This window comes from Squalius cephalus (genome assembly GCF_949319135.1).
Source record: "Squalius cephalus genome assembly, chromosome: 12".
Lineage (NCBI taxonomy): Eukaryota > Metazoa > Chordata > Actinopteri > Cypriniformes > Leuciscidae > Squalius > Squalius cephalus.
Window position 1 is genome coordinate 11,251,428 of NC_137133.1, and position 19,174 is coordinate 11,270,601.

General features: G+C 38.1%; 1 protein-coding gene across 2 annotated transcripts in view; it reads right to left on the reverse strand.

Moving 5' to 3' along the window:
* Positions 1–369: 369 nt before the first annotated feature.
* Positions 370–19,174, reverse strand: part of rtn1b (reticulon 1b) — a 40,378-nt gene continuing 21,573 nt past the window's right edge. Inside the window, exons 3-9 of one of the 2 annotated variants that reach the window (XM_079887935.1) lie at positions 18,282–19,076; positions 4,077–4,284; positions 3,860–3,998; positions 2,403–2,472; positions 1,387–1,433; positions 1,230–1,288; positions 370–946 (exon numbers count right to left, since the gene is read on the reverse strand). In XM_079887935.1, the coding sequence (XP_079744061.1) occupies positions 904–946; positions 1,230–1,288; positions 1,387–1,433; positions 2,403–2,472; positions 3,860–3,998; positions 4,077–4,284; positions 18,282–19,076 (1,361 nt within the window). In that variant the 3' untranslated portion in view covers positions 370–903. Of the gene's footprint in view, positions 947–1,229; positions 1,289–1,386; positions 1,434–2,402; positions 2,473–3,859; positions 3,999–4,076; positions 4,285–12,969; positions 13,183–18,281; positions 19,077–19,174 lie in introns of those variants that run through there. The other variant, XM_079887936.1, reaches the window with a different exon arrangement.

The window sequence follows — 19,174 nt, forward strand, 5'->3', positions numbered from 1 at the left end:
ATGAACAACACTTAACAGTACAAAGATTGACAGATTCTAGCTGGCAATCACTCACAGAAGCTTCCTTCTCCTCCCTCTCTTTTGTTTTGTATCATTTTCAAAAGAAAAAAAAAAGATAAATGACAGCACAAAAAAACATGAATCTCTGTAGTGGAGTCCTACGAAAAAGAAACATACTGTAATGCTATAGTGAGCTGACCATATCTAATCAGAACAGTGCTAAATAGTTGCGTTTGTGCCCAGATATCATGAACCTCAGCAGATCCATGTGTCTAGCTGACAATGACGATTACTGTATGTTAATAATGTTTACAGATATAGTGATGGAAGAGGAAAAGCCCCCAACCAACGCCCTAGACACAAAGAAGCTTGTTTTTTTTTTTCAAGAAGAGAGTGTCACTGGAGAGCAATAAAGCTGGAGATCCTTCACATACTACAGAGATTTTCAGCACAGCTGAGAAAGCACATAAACTTCAAAGATAAAAAGAGAATTCATCAGCACTTAAGACTCTTGACTTCATGCACTTTATGAGCAACACATAAAATAAAAAAATCACATCTAGTCTTTTTACCGGATTTGAATAATATGTTTCATGGTTACTTCTACAATTCATCAAGTAGTTGTACTTCTGACTAGATCCTGAATTGAGAAACAACACGCTTTACTTTTTTTTCTTCATTTTTTTTTCTATGGTTACAAGATGAGGATGGGACTTCTCCTGCACAGCTTTGCCATTGCTCTAGACTTCACAATGTGTACAAAGTAGAACTATATTCCAGTGATGTTTATTTGTGTCTGTTGTGTGTGTGTGTGTATGTGTGTACAAAGAGGAACCCTTGATCATCATTCAGCTCTCCCTGCAATGGGTCGGTCTGGGGCTCAGAAACCTCCTCCAAAAGGGCCTATTCAGCCTTTCGTTTGGCCCCTGGAATCTTCTCCTGGATCCTGTACAAACAAAAACACAATTATATTACTGTATGTTTCCACAAAAATATTAAGCCGCACAACTGTTATAATAATAATAAGCAGAAATGTTTCTTGAGCACCAAATCAGCATATTGGAATGATTTCTGAAGGATCATGTGACACTTAAGACTGGAGTAATGATGCTAAAAATTCAGCTTCGCCATCACAGGAATAAATGACTTAAAAATATATTTAAATAGAAAAAAAAAACTATATTTATTTACTAAATTATTATATTACAATGCTTAAAGGGAGAACTTACTTTCCTACCACAGAGTTGACTTGGGTCCTTATTAGGTCCAGATACTGATCAATCTGTGCCTAGAGAGAGAAAGATTAAAAAAATGAGTCATTGTAGTCATGGTGCTTATGAATTATACATGATGCTGTAGTCATGGTGACAAAGGTGCCTCTCTGACCTGGTATTTCTCGTAGACCACCGGCATCGAGAACATGGACACCACCACTGAAGCAAGATGCAAGGTAAATGTTAAAAGACGCAGTAGTCTGTCATTTAAAAAGCATACATTTATCTATATTTTAAATCCTAGGTGTAATTTGCGGATGGGACGAAACATCTCACTGCACGGATATACCTAATGCAAATGAAACCTGTCAAGTTGAGGATAAATTGTCTTAAATAAGAGGCAATTTGGCGCTGGAATGTGTCATGCTGAGTGTTTGTTGCGACTGTAATCAGCGGCGGAACGTTCTCTCTACGTCACCACGTAGGCTCACTATTGGCCGACGCCGGTCATGTGCGTGATGCGTGATGACGTGCAACACAGACGCGCAGCGCAAAAACACTACGAGGCCCAGAGAGAAGGAAATGAAAAGTGGAATAAAGTCGTTATTTTTGTTTGTTTTTGCGCACAAAAAGTATTCTCGTCGCTTGATATACTTAAGATTGAGCCACTGGAGTCACTTGGACTATATTAACGATCTCTTTAATAACTTTTCTGGGCCAGCAAGTTTCGGTCACATAGCAGCCTATGGAGGAGTGAGACATAGCTCAGATTTCATCAAAAATATCTTAATTTGTGTTCCGAAGATGAACGAAGGTCTTACGCGGTTGGAACAACATGAGGGTGAGTAATTACTGACAGAATTTTAATTTTTGGGTGAACTAACCCTTTAATGCCACTGCGGAGACTCTCTGTTCTTTCCGGTGAAATCACAAAACAAAAAGCACACAAACGTGTCCACGCTCGAGATATACAATCCCTGATGAACATCTTTGATTTTAATGAGGAAAAATAAAACTATACGAGAGCAAACTAAATTTAGACATCGTCATGTTCTTTTTGTTCCTACAATTTGTACATATCTGATAAAGCATTGTATTAACAACTCTCCTGTTTCACCCACTTTTTAAAACAAAGTTACAATACTGTTTCAAATTACAAATACATATGGAACTGAATAAACTGCTCACCCATAATAAGAAGAGTGAGACCATTGAAGAGGGCTCCCACATAGGTCAGCAACCACATCAGCACTGCAAACTTGAGGCAAACAAAAACAACTAGCAGTTAACACACAAACACATACTAGGTATAACATGGTTTATGATGCATTTCTGTGGCAGTAACTAAACCATTATAGAAGTGCACTGACACTCATATAGCAAGAATAAACCAATAAGGTGATAAACTGCTCTAATTTTCTGTACATTAACTCTTGATTTCCTTTTAACAAATCGATGCTAACTTTAAATTGTAAAATGAATATTCCTGAAATGCACATATCTGTTTCATATTCACTACCATTTTAAAGTTTGGGGTCAGTACGATTCTTTTTTTTTTTTTTTTTAAAGAGAGTAAAAAAAAAAAAATTCTGCAAGGATGTATTAAATTGTTCAAAAGTGACAGTAAAGTCATTTATACAGTTACATAAAAAAAAATACTGTTCTTTTGAACTTTCTATTCATCAAAGAATCCTAAAAAACACCAGGGTTTCAACAAAATTATGAACCGTTTTCTATAGAGCCCCTAAAGCAGGGGTGCCCAATCCTGCTCCTGCCGATCGACTGTCCTGCACAGTTCATCTCCAACCCTAATCAAACACACCTGCCTTTAATTTTCTAGTGATCCTGAAGACCTTAATTGGTTGCTTCAGGTGTGTTTGATTAGGGTTGGAGATGAACTGTGCAGGACAGTCGATCGGCAGGAGCAGGATTGGGCACCGCTGCCCTAAAGGGACATGGTGAGCAGAGAAGAAAAATTATATGTCAATGCTTTTGCGTTCACTCACAACATGTTTGTGTTCCTTGAGAAACTATGCGTTAGCTCGTAAAACTTTAACATTCCCATGAGAAACTGCGTTCGCTCGCAAGGAAGTTTTCCGAGGGACCGCAACGTTTCTTGGGGGAACAAGTTGTATTATGAAAAAATGTATTCTTCCCCCCCATAAAATATTTTTTCATCACCATTTCCTTTTAGGGGCTCCGTAGTTTTCAACATTGATAATGAAAATAAATGTTTTATAGATCTGCAAATCAGCATATTAGAAGGTTTTCCGAAGGATCATGTGACACTGAAGACTGGAGTAATGATGCTGAAAATTCAGCTTCGCCATCACGGGAATAAATTACAAATTATAAGTACAAATATTTCTGTTTTTACTGTATTTATTATTATGAAATAAATGCAGCCTGAGTGAGCATAAGAGACTTGAACTTGAATCTTGAACGGTAGCATACGGACTGACAAGTGGAGTTCACATAATTTCCTTAAAAATGATAAGTTCACATAATTTCCTGATCACCTCCCATGATTTCTATGCTTTCCTATCAAGTATCAATTTAAGAAAAAAGTCAAAAGTCTATAAAAATCTGTCATTTAAAAGATAACTTTACAATCCTGGTGTATATTAAATTGACCGGATGTTCACCTTAAGTGAGTCCACCAGATCCTGCACCAGGAACAGTCTGCGCAGTTCTTTCAGTGTGCTGTTGATATAATACTGGATGTTTTCTGCATACTTCTGCATCTGATCATGGGACAGTGACATCTCCACATCCAGATAAGCTCTGCATCCAGGTGATAAAAACATGGTTAGTAATTCAATGTGTGGCGCACGCACGCACACACACACACAGCCGTCTTACTTGAAGGGATGTCCCTCGTCTGTTTTCTGCACAGCCTGCAGCACGGACTTGTAGACTCTGAAGCTGATGGTGGCGGAGAGGGCAGCCAGGGCCAGATAGGCCACAACGCTGACCACGCTGAACTGAGTCAGGGAGAAGAGCAGCAGCAGCAAACTGCCAAACACCAGCCCACTCTGCTTCAGGTTCCTCCAGTACAGCAGCTCCATCGCTGGATAGGAAGAGAGAGAGAGAGAGAGAGAGAGAGAGAGAGAGAGATCAGGTAGGGTCAAAGTCATGCACATTTGGGATTGGTGGTGGTGGTTTACAGTATGCCACAAATCTAATAGTCATTGATTGTTTAAGGATCCTCAATTCAGCATTTAAGACCTACGGTGATGTAACCACTATTGAATCACTCTGCACCAGCGCTGAGTCAGTGATAACACCATTAGAAATGATTACACAAACAGAGAGGAGTGCATAGAAAAAAAAGCCTGGATTCAGTCCGCAGAATGAGACAGAATACGTGTATGTCCCTGCTTTACAATGTGCCAAAAGATGCATGTCAAATGAGAAGGATGTCCAAATAGCCTTTAATTGGCAAACAATACTGCATCTGCTTCAGATTCTGAAGTGTGAAACAAGTGAACACTATCCCATAAGGCCACGGGAGCTGAGGAGATTAAAGGGTTAGTTCGCCCATTTAAGACATGAAGTTGTATGCAATCCTTACCAGCACTATAGTGCATACACACTGACCCACTCTGTGGTCACCTCCCTGGTCAGAGTTCTGGGTCTTAGGTGTTTTATGCCCCCAACGTCGCCTTCCAGGCAGCGAGGGGATGGGTAGGTTTAAGGTTGAGGGTAGGGTTAGCTGCCTCTAAGGAGCCATTGGGGGCATAAAACACCATCGAGCCAGAGTTCTGGCCGCTCGAAGTTTTTCAAGAAAGTATTCCCGGTTAGTTTCCGGGGCCTCAAAACTGTGCGTTTTTACGTGAAAAAATTATATGCGTTTCAAAGCTTGATTAATTTACATCACAAAAAACACTCCGGGCAAAATTCATACCTCAGTTTTAATCGGCACTATTTTCTTTCCATTTCTATCAATCCGCGCTGCTGTCAACGTCAACAGTGTGCACATTCCGATCAGCTGTTCCATAGTGTTTACACAATCGAATGACAACGACTTAAAAAGTACAAAATTAACAATGGTGCGAACTTGTAAATTCCCAGGTTGTGACCACAAGAAAGTGCAGGGATCACTGTTCAGATTCCATCGTTTTCCTGTTTCGGATATAGCTATGAGACAGCTTTGGCTGGTTGCCATCGGCTACTCTGCGGGAGCTAAAATATCCAGAATAAAGGATTTTCGTGTGTGCAGTGCTCACTTCAGCGAAGACGATTACATCCCCAACCAAGGAGGAAAAATAAAAAAAAAGATTTTAAAGAGTTTTGCTGTAGCCTACCAGTATCACAGGTAAGCTCTATTTACTAACTTTATAATCCCATGTCTAAACTGTACGGTAAACAAGCTGATGTTTAGACTCCAGTGGAAATCACGTGAAAAGAGGTCTAATATAAAAACAGTTTATAGGGATATAGGTACAATTTTGCGGGTAAGCTCTATTTACTAACTTTATGATCCCATGTCTAAACTGTACGGTAAACAATCTGATGTTTAGACTCCAGTGGAAACCACGTGAAAAGAGGTCTAATATTAAAACAGTATATAGGGATATAACGATGGAATCTGAACGGTGATCCCGGCACATCGGAACGTGCGCACTGTTGACGTTGACAGCAGCGCGGATTGATAGAAATGGAAAGAAAATAGTGCCGATTAAAACTGAGGTATGAATTTTGCCCGGAGTGTTTTTTGTGATGTAAATTTATCAAGCTTTGAAATGCATATAATTTTTCACGTAAAAACGCACAGTTTTGAGGCCCCGGAAACTAACCGGGAATACTTTCTTGAAAAACTTCGAGCGGCCAGAACTCTGACCAGGGAGGTGACCACAGAGTGGGTCAGTGTGTATGCACTATAGTGCTGGTAAGGATTGCATACAACTTCATGTCTTAAATGGGCGAACTAATCCTTTAAAGTTCACCCAAAAATGACATTTCTGAAACCTAATAGGCTAGATTTGAATTTCGCTCTACATGTAAACACATTTACCTGCATTCTATCAACTTCTTCAGTTTTTGAAGCCTTGAGATCTCAAACAAAAAACTTTCTTGCATTGTCATTTTTTAAATGAGCATAATCAGTCTTTTGGGTAACACTTTATAATAAGTATGCAATAATAAAGTTCTTACAAATCCTTAACAAACTATTAGTTTTCAGTTAATTCATTGTCATCTCTACATTGTTAATATATTAATACTAGGCCATATACAAACAAATAGTGAGTTCTCATTAATTGTCACTGTAATGAACACAACTATTATTGTTTAATTAGCTTGTAGTAAAGGAATTGTTGATTGGTTATTAGGAGTAAATAGTTCTCACTTTAGATTAGGTTAAAGAATGAAGGATAATGTCATTAATTAAGTGCTTTAAACCAAACTTTATTGGACATTAATTGCATTCATATTCAGTGTTCCTTAAAATGTTTACAAACACATTAAACACACACGCGCACACACACACGGCATATGCTGTTTATGGGAATGCTCCATAGGTGTAATGGTTTTTATACTGTAAAAACTGTATATTCTAACCCCTTACACTAACTCTACACCTAAACCTACCCATAACAGAAAACTATATATATATCTCATACTATATATATATATATATATATATATATATATAGTTTGGTACATGTACACTGGTATTCATACATTGATTTAAAAAATGTGGTTTCATTGATTTGCAATATGTAATTGCCATGCCAATAAACAAGTGCGGAAAAGGATTCTGTAATTAACCCATTTTCTACATAGTCACATAGCATCAATCCACTGTTTTACCACACCCATTCCAAAGCTCTTCTCACTGGCCTTTGTTTTACACCCAGTTTAAGATGATGCGAGACTGAACTCAAGAGATAAAAAATTAGGCAGTTTATCTAGATTAAAATTACAACCTAGTAGCAGAAGTTCGCTCTAATCACAGGTATGTGTCTGAGCTAAATGGAGCTTCATGGTCTAGACAGAGTCCTGCGAACATTTCCTTGGATGTGTGCCTGTCATACTCAGTGACATTAAGAGCATTATTTTGGGCTGTGCTAAGTTAGAGCTTCTCCTAAACTAGCGCTACGGATCTCCACAACAGCATCATGCTCAGTGGGATTCTTTGTTTGTGTTATGAAGGTGTGGTGGACACCCCTTTTTGCAAAATACAAAGATTCCTGCATCATGTATAATTCATAAGCATATAATTGTACAGCTCATTATAGTCAATGATCAATATTCAGTCCTATTCTATTTATCAGAAGTGAATAAGAAACATAGGTCTTCATTAAACCAAGGCAGTGTATTTCCTCTATTTATTTTCAGGTAGAAATCAACAAACAATAGGACACTTGCTCATTTATGCCCACTCTTTCCCATCATGCACCGACACATGCTTGTTTAAGGGGTCATTACGGTGAGCTTCTTATAAAATGTGTGGGCCGTGAAGTTGGCAGTTGAGCTCTGAGATGAAGGGAGCGCGGTCGCCACGGAAACTAGAGAGATGGGTGCAGTGGAGTGAGCAGGGATGCAGTTGCCATAGTGATGGAGCTGCCCCCCCTCCCTCCCAGAGCGCTGCCTGCCAGACAGAGTAATAAGGTACTGATGAAATGATGGGGGAGGGGAACAGGAGGTAACACTGGTATGACAGACACACAAGCAAAGACCCTCTTGCTAAAACAGCCTATTGCTGACAACAACATGCCCCTCGTTCATGAAAGACCTTTGCTTTATATCAAGCTAAAGGACAACAGCAAACAACAGTCCGCTCCTTGAGGGCAAGAATGTCTAAAAATAGCTATCGCTGTGTGACTGCACTGAAAATCTTTTATTTTTTTATGATTTTCATTTTTTCATTCTTGCTGTCCATACTTGAGAAGTAGCTAAAAGTGTGTACTAAGACTTGTTTTCAGAGAATAGGCCTATATCCAGTATACACCATACAGTATTGGCAAATTGGCTTTTTTGTTGTTGTTTTAAGCATGTTTGTGCTTAAATCTTAATATCTTACTCAGTTTTGCTTTTCAAGTAAATTTATTTTGTTTTAATTTACAATGTGGTAAATAAATTAAATTACATTAAGTTAATATCTATTTTTAATAACGATTTTGCTTCTCAGGTGTTCTCAAGTCAAGAGTTCTCAAGTCTTATGATGTTTTGGTATTTTACTGAGAAAAGACAAATAAAATCAAAATAAATATATAAAAAAACATTAGAAGAAATCTATTAAATGTTTTGAGTATATTATATTTTGCTTCTTAACCTGGTTTTAGCACTTTCACTTACACACACACACACGCACGCACACACACACACACACACACACACACACACACACACACACACACACACACACACACACACACACACACACACACACACACACACACACACACACACACACACACACACAAAATAATGGACATGATTCGAAAAGGTTAAATGGTCCTAAAAAAAATAGTCACACTTATATTGTTCGGGGTCAAAAATGGCCGCATTGGAAATGAATGGGAGAGGAATTTCATCTATTGGAAACTTTTTTACTGCGTACAAACAAATTCTTACTGAAAGCTAATTTTTTGAGATATCAACTTCAAATTTGGAACACAGCTTGCTTAGATTTATGGATTTGATTTTCTCACAGTTTTAGAGTCAAAAAGTTTTTGGGAAAATATATATGTCATCTAAAAAATTTTATTTTTGTGCATTTTTCATAACAATAAATGTAAAAAACATTTTTTTCAAGTTCACTTTTTTAAAAACTTTTTTCACTCATCTACCAAGAGTTGCTTTTAAAAAGAGACCAAACAAAGTCTGTGCTCCAAACTATTCGGGATATATGACAGTTTAAGTTGGAAATTAAATTTTCAGGTCAAAAAGTGAGTAAATGGATTATAACTACTGCATAAATATAATTTAGTACCATAAAATCCCCTAAAAAAATATTAAATAAAAAATATAATAAAACTAAAATATAGTTCAATAATTGAATTGAAATAATAATAAAAAGAATCATTTTTGACCGACACGCGAACAGTACCAGAGGGTTAAGTACATTAATCTTGTTTTAAGGATGTTTAGATAATAAATACAGGATATTGACGTAGATATTTTATTTTGTGCAGTGTGGATATGGTTAAAAAACACTTACAGGAACTTTTTAAGAAAAATGTGACCTTCATCCCCTAAAATTAAGTTTGAGATGTAGCAGAACAGTGATCTAAATCCAACCAAGGTGGGATCCAAATAAAAACACATGGTCTAACAAACCATCCTCGTGTAGCTTGTCATAAATAGGACTACACACAAGAGAATGCTGTTTAACACAAACAATTTATGTGGTTGCTTTAGGCTTCTGTGGTTATATACTGCAAGCCTAAATGCAGATTGGATAGTTCTTTTAGGGTCATGCTCCATTCTAGACACATAGCCTGCTTCTGACATCAGTGGATCATACTCTTACAACAAAGAGATCACTTCAGACAGCCCATGACTAACATTATTACACACTAGACACTAATCTGGATGAGAACAATCTTGGCATGGGACAGAGAGATGCAGTAAGGCTCCAGGCAAACAACATTTCTCTGCTATCAATAACGAAAGCTCTTTGGGTGTGATCACAAACAGCCTCCAGATAAACATAAAAACGACTCGGCCTGGTAATACAGTGAAGAAAACATCACCGATGCCACAATGAGACAGAAAGAAACTCAAAAGTCAGCAGTAATTAATGGCTCTGTTTAATCACTCCTCTAGACTGGTTCATCTTACTGCCCTATATGGGACATGCGTCTATTGGGCATACATGTATGCTCTTACAATTGTAATACAGGTTAGACTTGAGATATTAGGCAAACTTAGAGATGTAATATATATTCTTGCTTAAGCATCTGCTGGCTAGCATGATAAAACACTGCTGTATAAGATCCTGTCCCAAATAGAGCTCTAAGTCTCATAACTTTACTCATTTAATGCTGTATAGGTTATTTGGTAGCAGAGCCTGCCTCAGAAAGTGCACATTTGAGGCTCTTGAGCTCCTTCTGAAACCTAAAATGTCAAATTTGCTTTGAAATGATATGTATTGTGAAAAGCGCTATACAAATAAATGTAAATTGAATTTAATATTTATTATGAATAATTTATCCATGCACATCATATATATATTTTTTTTAATTCATGTGCCCTCATAATCTTTCATCAAAATAACTTTCCCTCCCTCTCGCAGCAAATTTTTTAATTCAAAGGGATAAAAATTTAAATTATGTCATCATTTACACACCCTTATGTCATTTCCAAACCAGGACTTTCTTTCTTCTGCAGAACATAAAAGAAGATATTTTGAAAATGTCCTATATATACGAATATAGTCATACAGGGGTTTGGAAATGGCATGAGGGTGAGTAAATGATGACAGAATTTTCATTTTTGAGTGATCACTTTAAGCAGTGTTGCTGAGAGACAAAGCACCACACATGTATCTTGAACAATGAGCTTCTATGGGATATTCTGACCCACAGCAATGACTACTACAAACATCTGAAGAGTCAACAATAACCATCTTTCACAAATGTAAGTACCACACATTGATTCGTCTTGTCATTTTACCAAGAAAAACTGGGGGGGATGAATATGGAAAAATAGACCTTTGACCTACATAACACTAACACAAATGGCTGCTATGTCCTCCAACATCATGTTCTGATCACAATATTAAAGTTGATATGGATCCAAGATCAGTGAGATCATATGACACTGTTTTAAGCCTGGCTGACAAATGCCTCTTATATCCTCCATTGAATAACCACTAGTGTTTACCACACCTTGAATTCTACGTTCAATATTTCCAGAGTATGACTATGCAGTCTTAACCAGAAATCAATTATTGGGAGAATCTGAACTGAAAAAACTAGAGGGTTTGAGTTTGGGAATGTATGTTGGATCAATCCAGTCTTATCTGGTCCAATCTTTGGTTCCAAGTTTTTATCAATTAGAATAGTGCTAAAACTAACACATTTGCCATTGTGAAGTGATCAAATCTGTTTTATGATTTGCAGTTAATGGAAGAACTTGGAAGATATGATTTTGGACTAGAACCAAATGACCATCAGGACAGTAACAGCCAATGTGGCCCCTCAAGCCACAGATTTGACTAAACTGCATACTTGAGAGAAGACTGTGAGAAGAAACAGAAACTGCTGACTTAAGAGAAGCCAGCACCTTTGCTGCGGTGTGACTTTATAGCGCTGAATCAATACCTATAGGACACAGACAATCCTGAGCCAAGAGGCACGACTATAGAAGGAGATGGCAAAAGAACACAAGTCCCTGTGCTGACACAGGCACATCTTCATTAAACAGTACAACTTAAACCATTTAAAAAAGTGAGAAATGTTTGTTTTTAACATCTTCATATCTGTTTTAATTTTGGCAATGGCTTCGTGTTGCAGTGCCAACAGAGCAGTGTTTTCTCAACTCTAAAGAGGCACTAAATCCCACTAAAGCTCAAATTATCTTAATTCAGGCAATAATGATAAATTAGACAGATAGATAAGATAGAAATTATAGAACAATGGAAATAACATATAGGATAGATAGATAGATAGATAGATAGATAGATAGATAGATAGATAGATAGATAGATAGATAGATAGATAGATAGATAGATAGATAGATAGGTAGGTATAGTATATTAATCCAGGTTAATACTTATAAAATACTTTTATAAATTAAAATTAAGCTACATTAATAAATGGTGTAAAAATGCTGTTCATGATACCTACCTAATACATTAAATAATTAATTCTTATGTTAAAGTGTTTCCAAAAATCTGAAATATAAAAGGAACAAAGACTGAATGCCATTAACATTTAGAAACTCTCATATAAAAAGTCAAATATTCATCAAAATAGACCTATTTATGTTTATAAGCCCTTGAACTGCCAGCAATGCGAAATGCTCAATATATAAATAGCCACAACCAGAAACCCTCCCTCTTAAATTGTTCTAGTTTTCTTCCTGACGATAGAGTCTCTCTAACGTGATAGTCTAGGCATTGGATTGATTAAAGTGATGGATGCACAGTTGTCTTCAAGTGGATAGTAAATAAATGACAGCAATAACGCACTTTTATTATACACATAAAACACATGCATATGTATCCATTATCCTATCCATTCTTTCACAGAACAAGCAAAAAGAGGGGTTTACATTTAGGCAAACACCACGAGCTATATCCAGGTAGCCACACCCTATACCTCTCTCTTTCTTCTTTTCTTTATTTCGCTTTCTGCTCCCTATGCAGCCTGAAGGCCTTTATGATCAACACAGGAACAATCAGACAAATGTAAAGAAATACAGCTCTTTGTGAAACTATCCGCATCTAAATGCCCATCTGACCTGAAAATGAGGCAGTCATGCACATCATTGGCAATTAATTCTAATCAAACACACCCAGAGTATATGAATTCAGTAAGTACAATAAGAAGGGGGTAGAAGAAGGGTGTGCCCAGCTGTCTCAAGCCCCCACCCCCCCCAGTCTGCCGCTCATATGCCCATGATGGCGGTGGCCTCGATGCGGAAAAAATGCGAAAGTGTGCATGAGCATCTTCCAGAATCCCACATGCACCTGCCCCCAAGAAAATCCAGCAGCCCTAATAAATCAACCCCTTTCTGTCCAGACATGCGCATGCATCTTCTTCACCCCGGACCCCCTTTCCTCCACATGCACTCACAGTACCCTTGCTCTTCCAGTTGCTCCAGAAACCTTCAGTCTTGGTCGAGTCTGCGGCTGCCATGGTGCTGGCCTGCATGCTAGGCTGGGTGAGGGGAAGGACTGCGAATCGCTTTCTGCTAACGCTACTGCTACAGCCTCTCCGCTCCTCGCTCCGTATCTGTCGTTATCTCTCTCTGTGCTTCTCTCTCGCTCAGCGGTTCACATCAGTGCATGAATGACCCATAGGAGGAGGGGACCGAGAGGGGAGGGGATGCAGGGATGGAGGAGGGGAGGAATAGGAGTTTATGGTGATAGTGCTGCCCACTGGTGGAGGAACTGATTTAGTTGAAGGCAGACATTTGAGGGAGGGGCAAAGCGTCATGATTGACAATCATTACTGACAATCTTTTCTTCCTTATTTTGACGTATATCCGAGTGAAACGGCTTCACAAAAAAAAAAAAAATGTAGGACGGGACTTGATTTGTCCATCAGAAATTGACTGGATCATTGTGGTTTGCTACTGTTGTGATCTCATGTGAGTGACAGGTTCTCCCTCCCTCATGCCAGTAAACGCATCATCAGAGAAGAGAACAGATTTTGTAACAAAAGGGAGGAAACGTTACTTTGATTTATGTTTATGAGTGCACATGGATTTAAAAAAAAACTAGAATCCATAAAAAAGAATAGTAAATTTTGATTTCATAGTGCCTTTAAAGGAAATCAAGAACCTTGACAGTACCTGGCCACCATTCGGTTTCACTGTATGTAAAAAAGCAGCGTAAACATATTGCTAAACATCTGTTTTTGTGCTTTACGTAACAAAGAAAATCATACTGGTTTGGAATGACATGAGGGTAAATAAATGACAACATTTTTTTTGGGGTCACTGTCTATTTAAGACTGCAGACAGACACTAAAGTGGATGGATGAAATATTTGTTTTCCTCTCTCTTTCTCATCTTCAGTCTTTTAGATGGGAGACTAATCCCAACTAATCCTCTTGAAAAGATTGAAATCTGGTGGTAAACATTGCTGCACAACTATTTTTCTCGTTCAGAACAAAGGCTCATTCCGTACTCATCGCATCATATTTGATGAATTTCACTCTAGACTGCTATAACAGTGAGAGTGTGTGTGTGTGTATTTGTGTGTGTGAGGAAGGAGCCTCATGAGATATGGAGAATGACTCAGCACTCTCGGTTAAAGGAAACAGGATGAGCTCACAGGCAAGCGGACAGTCCTGTCCAGTGGTCAGAGATGGACTTGCCATATGACATTTTCAGATGGGCAAGACTGACTAATTGGCATTTATTTGTGTTTGATTTTGAAAGAAGTCTCTTTTGCATCAACGCTAAATACAGTTGTGAAAGATACAGTTACAATTTCAAATAACTGTTTTCTATTTGAATATCATTTATTCCCGTGGTGGCAAAGCAGAATTTGCAGCATCATTACGCCAGTCCTCAGTGTCACATGATCCTGAAAATGGTTGTACAATATTTGTTCTATATATTCACATTGTGAATTGAATGAGCTTCTATATATTCACATTATGCATTGAATAAACCTTTTAATATTAGCCATGAGCCATGTTTTTTTTTTTTTTTATCTCAGACTATAAAGTCTTATATATAAATCACTTAATCATGGTCTCTGATTCTAGTCATAGTGGCAGACTGTAATGAGACACTTCAATGCACAGAGAACATCCACCATGATCCAATATGTCATGCATAGTAAGAGATAACAATAACTGCACCTAATTAATTTATCATACAAAAGAACAGCACATCATTGTGAATTATGCATTATCTTTGACATCTTTAACTCAAAGGTTTAGCATTTAATGCAAGACCAAACAAAGGAAATTGGCATATGTATAATGTCTGCGCCTCAGCTTCCAGTAGACACATCACACATGAATTGCCAGGGGCCTTTAAAAGTTAAATAATTGATAGAGACAGAATGAAGCATAAGATAAACTAGAAAGACATATAAATAACTGCTTATTTTTGCCATTCTAAATGTAATGATTAATGATCAGTTTAGAGTGGGTACAGAACCTCTGAACACACTGAAAAAGCTAAAATATTTTTGTACCTTTTTTTTTTTTTTACAGAATTTAAGGGGAAAAGCTGCTGTTAATGATAACCTCATGAGGAAAATGTGATGAATGCAAAACCTGGTTAAAAAAGACTGCATCAGTAGATGAAAACAGGGAATGCAACACATCAAAGAAACCTTAAAGAAAGATGTACTGTTTTCAACTGGACAGAAGGATTTCAAAAGGATCATGTGACACTGAAGACTGAAGTAATGGCTGTTAAAAATTAAGCTTTGCCATCACAGGAATAAATTATATTTTTAAATATATTAAAAATATAAAACAGCCATTTTAAATTGTAATCATCTTTCACAATATAACTATTTCACTGTACTTTGATCAAATAAATGCAGTCTTGGTGAGAATCTTACCGACCCCAAATTTTTGAACCTTAATGTACGCACAATGAACTAGCACACAGGAACACATACAGGCCAGAAAACACATCGGTTTCTGATGTGTTATAGAGATCAAAATTTATATTTTATACAAGCTCACACTATGATAATGCATTTTCAAATGCACAATCCCTCTCCAGTCTATGGGCTGACAGCGAGACAGTGACTGCACATGGTAAACTGAGCCCTCTGCTGGAAGAAATTAGCAGTGATACCCATCCTCAGTTTGTGTACATGCGGTTACAAGAGCCATCTCATTTCTAGAGGCTTCTGTGAGACACTGAGCTCAAGAGAGGAGGGGGGAAAGGGGGTGCGGTCAGACACAGACTGTGGCACCATACCTAACTTGCAGACTGCCATAGACACACACACACACATACAATGGTCTGCAGGCAACAACAGTGAAGTCAGTCTGCTTTTACAAACAGTTCTCCTTGATTAAGGGTGTTGTAAAGAGGAATATAGACTGAAAAGCATCATATGAAACATTGATAAGAATCGATTATAAGACAAACATAAAATTCACTTCATACTGAATTTCCAATTACATTAGTACTGCATGGCAGAAGGATTTAGAGCTGTCCGTCATCCACCGTGATGCATGTGATAGTCTGAACCTCAAATGAAACGCATATCAAGGTCTTTTTATCTCACTGTAGGATCTGTGCAATGCCTTCTCATCCCACTGCAGTGTGGCTATGTAATCACAAGACGGCAGCACTCATTGGTCACAAAGGTAGCAGACAGAAACTGACCTGAACCACATGGGGAGGCTTTGAAACAACAAAGCTGTTCTTCAAACAACAGTCCAACCCAAAGCACTGATGACGTAATGACTTCAACATATAAAAACAAATGACGTACTCATTTACTAATACACTGAAGTCAATAATTATTTATTTTAAGACAAAACTAACATGAATCATTTAACATTTATATAAAAAAAATTCAAAAAAAAATAAAAAATAAAAATAATTATTTAAACAATAATTCATTTTTAAAGCAATATTTTTACATGTTTTTTGTTTCTTGTGAAAATACAACAAATAGTGATTAATCTATATGCGGTTACTAATATCCCTCACTACTGGGATGTGATCCAATCACTAAAAGAATGAAAATGTTTTCAATAAATCTGTGGGTTTTACAATCCACAGACTGTTGTAGGTCAGCCAGATCTTCTAAAATAATTTTTCAGTTTCACACAAGATATTTCCACTGAGTTCTGCCGAACCCTGAAGACACAACAGCAGATGCAGGGAGCAGTCAGGTGTGAAATAAAATCTAAAACATTAGTCGCCTAACTAAAGACAGGGGGCTGTGTGAGAAATGTGTGTTGTAAAATTGATATAATATTTCATGTGCATGACCTTCTGGAGGTCTGGAGATGATTAGAAATGTTATATCACACTGTGTTGTATTTCTCTGGACCGATGCCGTTGGATGACGAGGGATCTTGGTGAAAAAGCAGAATTGACGCATGAAGTAAACAGTTGAGCAGGAAATTCCTCTATGAAACCTGAGTCCAGTGTATTTTTTTGAGTGTTCTCACACATCAGAACTATTGGGTCACACAAAAACCGTCATTATCCTAAATTTAGTAATAACATCTCTCCCTTCTTCAGAAACTGAGTGACGCTGAGCTACAATCACATTCTCTACATCTGTTAGTCTGTTAGACTTGTACGATTTATGCTGGACTAAAGCATTTATATGACATTTTAAATACACAAACTATTGTTCTATTGACTGATTTAAATTAAACTTTTAAAGTGCATGTGAATGAACTGATGAAACTGCATGTTAAATACTACAATTAATTTAATTTAAGGAAAATATTAGCTGTAAACTGTCAGCTGGCCTGTGCATGCCCAGGATTGAGGCATTGAAATGTGTTTTTTCCTGCTTCTAAAGCCAATGGGAGTTTCCTCCTAGCAGGGTGAGGCCAATAAGTGTGAGTCAGTTTTTTATTTTAATTTCAGTGTATCACAGACTTCTGGCCTTAAAGTGACAATTCAGCCATCATTTACTCACCCTCACGTCATTCCAAACCTGTATGATTTTCTTTCTTCAGTGGAAAACTATTTTGAGAAATAGTATTTTTTGGTACAAACAGGGCTGTCGCTAGTAGGGTGAAAGGTGGTTACGATTTCAACTATGATTATCAAAATTCTTCAAAATATCTTCTTTTGAGCTCCACAGAAGAGAAAAAGCCATACATGACAGAATTTTCTTTAATTTGAAAATGATTTGAATTTAAAGAGTAATTTGTGCAGTTTTAAATTAAAAGAGGCCATGAAAACACTCAAATTCTTGTCTACATGCATTTTTAAAAGATTTCAGTTGTCCTTACTGTAGTTTTGTAGTAATACAAATGTAGTAATACAAATTTTGCGGACAAAAAGGTTTACATTATCTATTTTCAAAAGTGTAGTGATGTACGAAGCAACAACAATAGCAACAACAACAATAAATGGGACCATACATTTAGTCTGACTGAAATTGTTCCAGTCTGTTTTTGCAAAGTTGAACTAACAGACCTAGATATTGCAATTGTAGGTTGGCATCGTCCAGCATGTTTACACATTAATCCGACTACAATTCGCTTCACATTGTGCACTTGCTCCGAAAGACAGAGGTGATGATGTGCATTTAATCCTTTAAATATTCGATTACGCATTGTGTCATGCATACTCAGATAGATGGAAGAAGATAGAAGTTCAACTACGCAAAAACCCTCTGTAGCTCAATAGTAACTGAGCACTTAAATGCAATATAGTGACTGTCAGAACTTGTGTGTTGTGTGACCATTAGTGATTGGGGAACGTGTTTACCTTTCTCCCTGGATAGACCCTGGAAGACGACAGGTGGTACAGTCGTTCTTGCAGAGCCCCTGCGGCCTTGACTGGAGCGCCTTCTTTCTTTCTGGTGGACCTCCCCAGCAGGATGCTCCACCTTCAGCTCTGGCAGGCTGGGACTGGGGGTTGTGCTGCTGGGTTTAGGCTTCTCTTCCATGGTGGATGTTTTCTCTTTAGGAGCGCTGGTTGGGGCTGGAACGGTCGGAGGAGGTGTAGTGGGAGTCATAATGGGTTCTTTAGTTGCAGAAGTCAGGGTTGTGGGTTTTTTGACCAGCTGTGGGCTCTCCTTGAAGCCCTTTGTGGAGTTGTGGGTCAATCTTTTGGGACTTTCCTCTCCGCAGGACTCCAGAGCCAGTTCACTGTCCAGCTCTGCTTCACGCTCTTCCCTCAAGATGCTGTACTGCATAGTAGGGTTTGGGGCAAACGCAGGAGTAGAAGACGGGACAGGCGCTGTAGCTGTGGTCGATGGAGAGGTGCTGGGACTCTTACTGAAGCTCATGTAGCCAGAGCTGGGAGCTTGTGGACTAGGCTCTTCGGACACCATCTCAATCTCAGAGTCGCCAGATTCTGTGTTGCTATCCTCGACATCCTGGGAGGAAAGAGGCAAGGTGGGTTTTGGAGGAGAAGTCTTCATTTCCATTGGGGAACTGTCTTGCTTGGAAGCAGATTGAGAGGGTGAGGTGGGTGACGTTTGAGTCTTGTCTTGGAAGGAGCTCATTATTTTAGTTTCACCAGCCAGGATATTTGGTTCTGATGGAGAGTCAGAGTCTTCTATAAAGAAAGAGAGGGAGAGAGAAAGGAGAGCGAGTGTTTTTAATAAGGTAAGGTGTCTTGTGGCCATATGCTCTGCCAAGGCACCCAACAGTGTT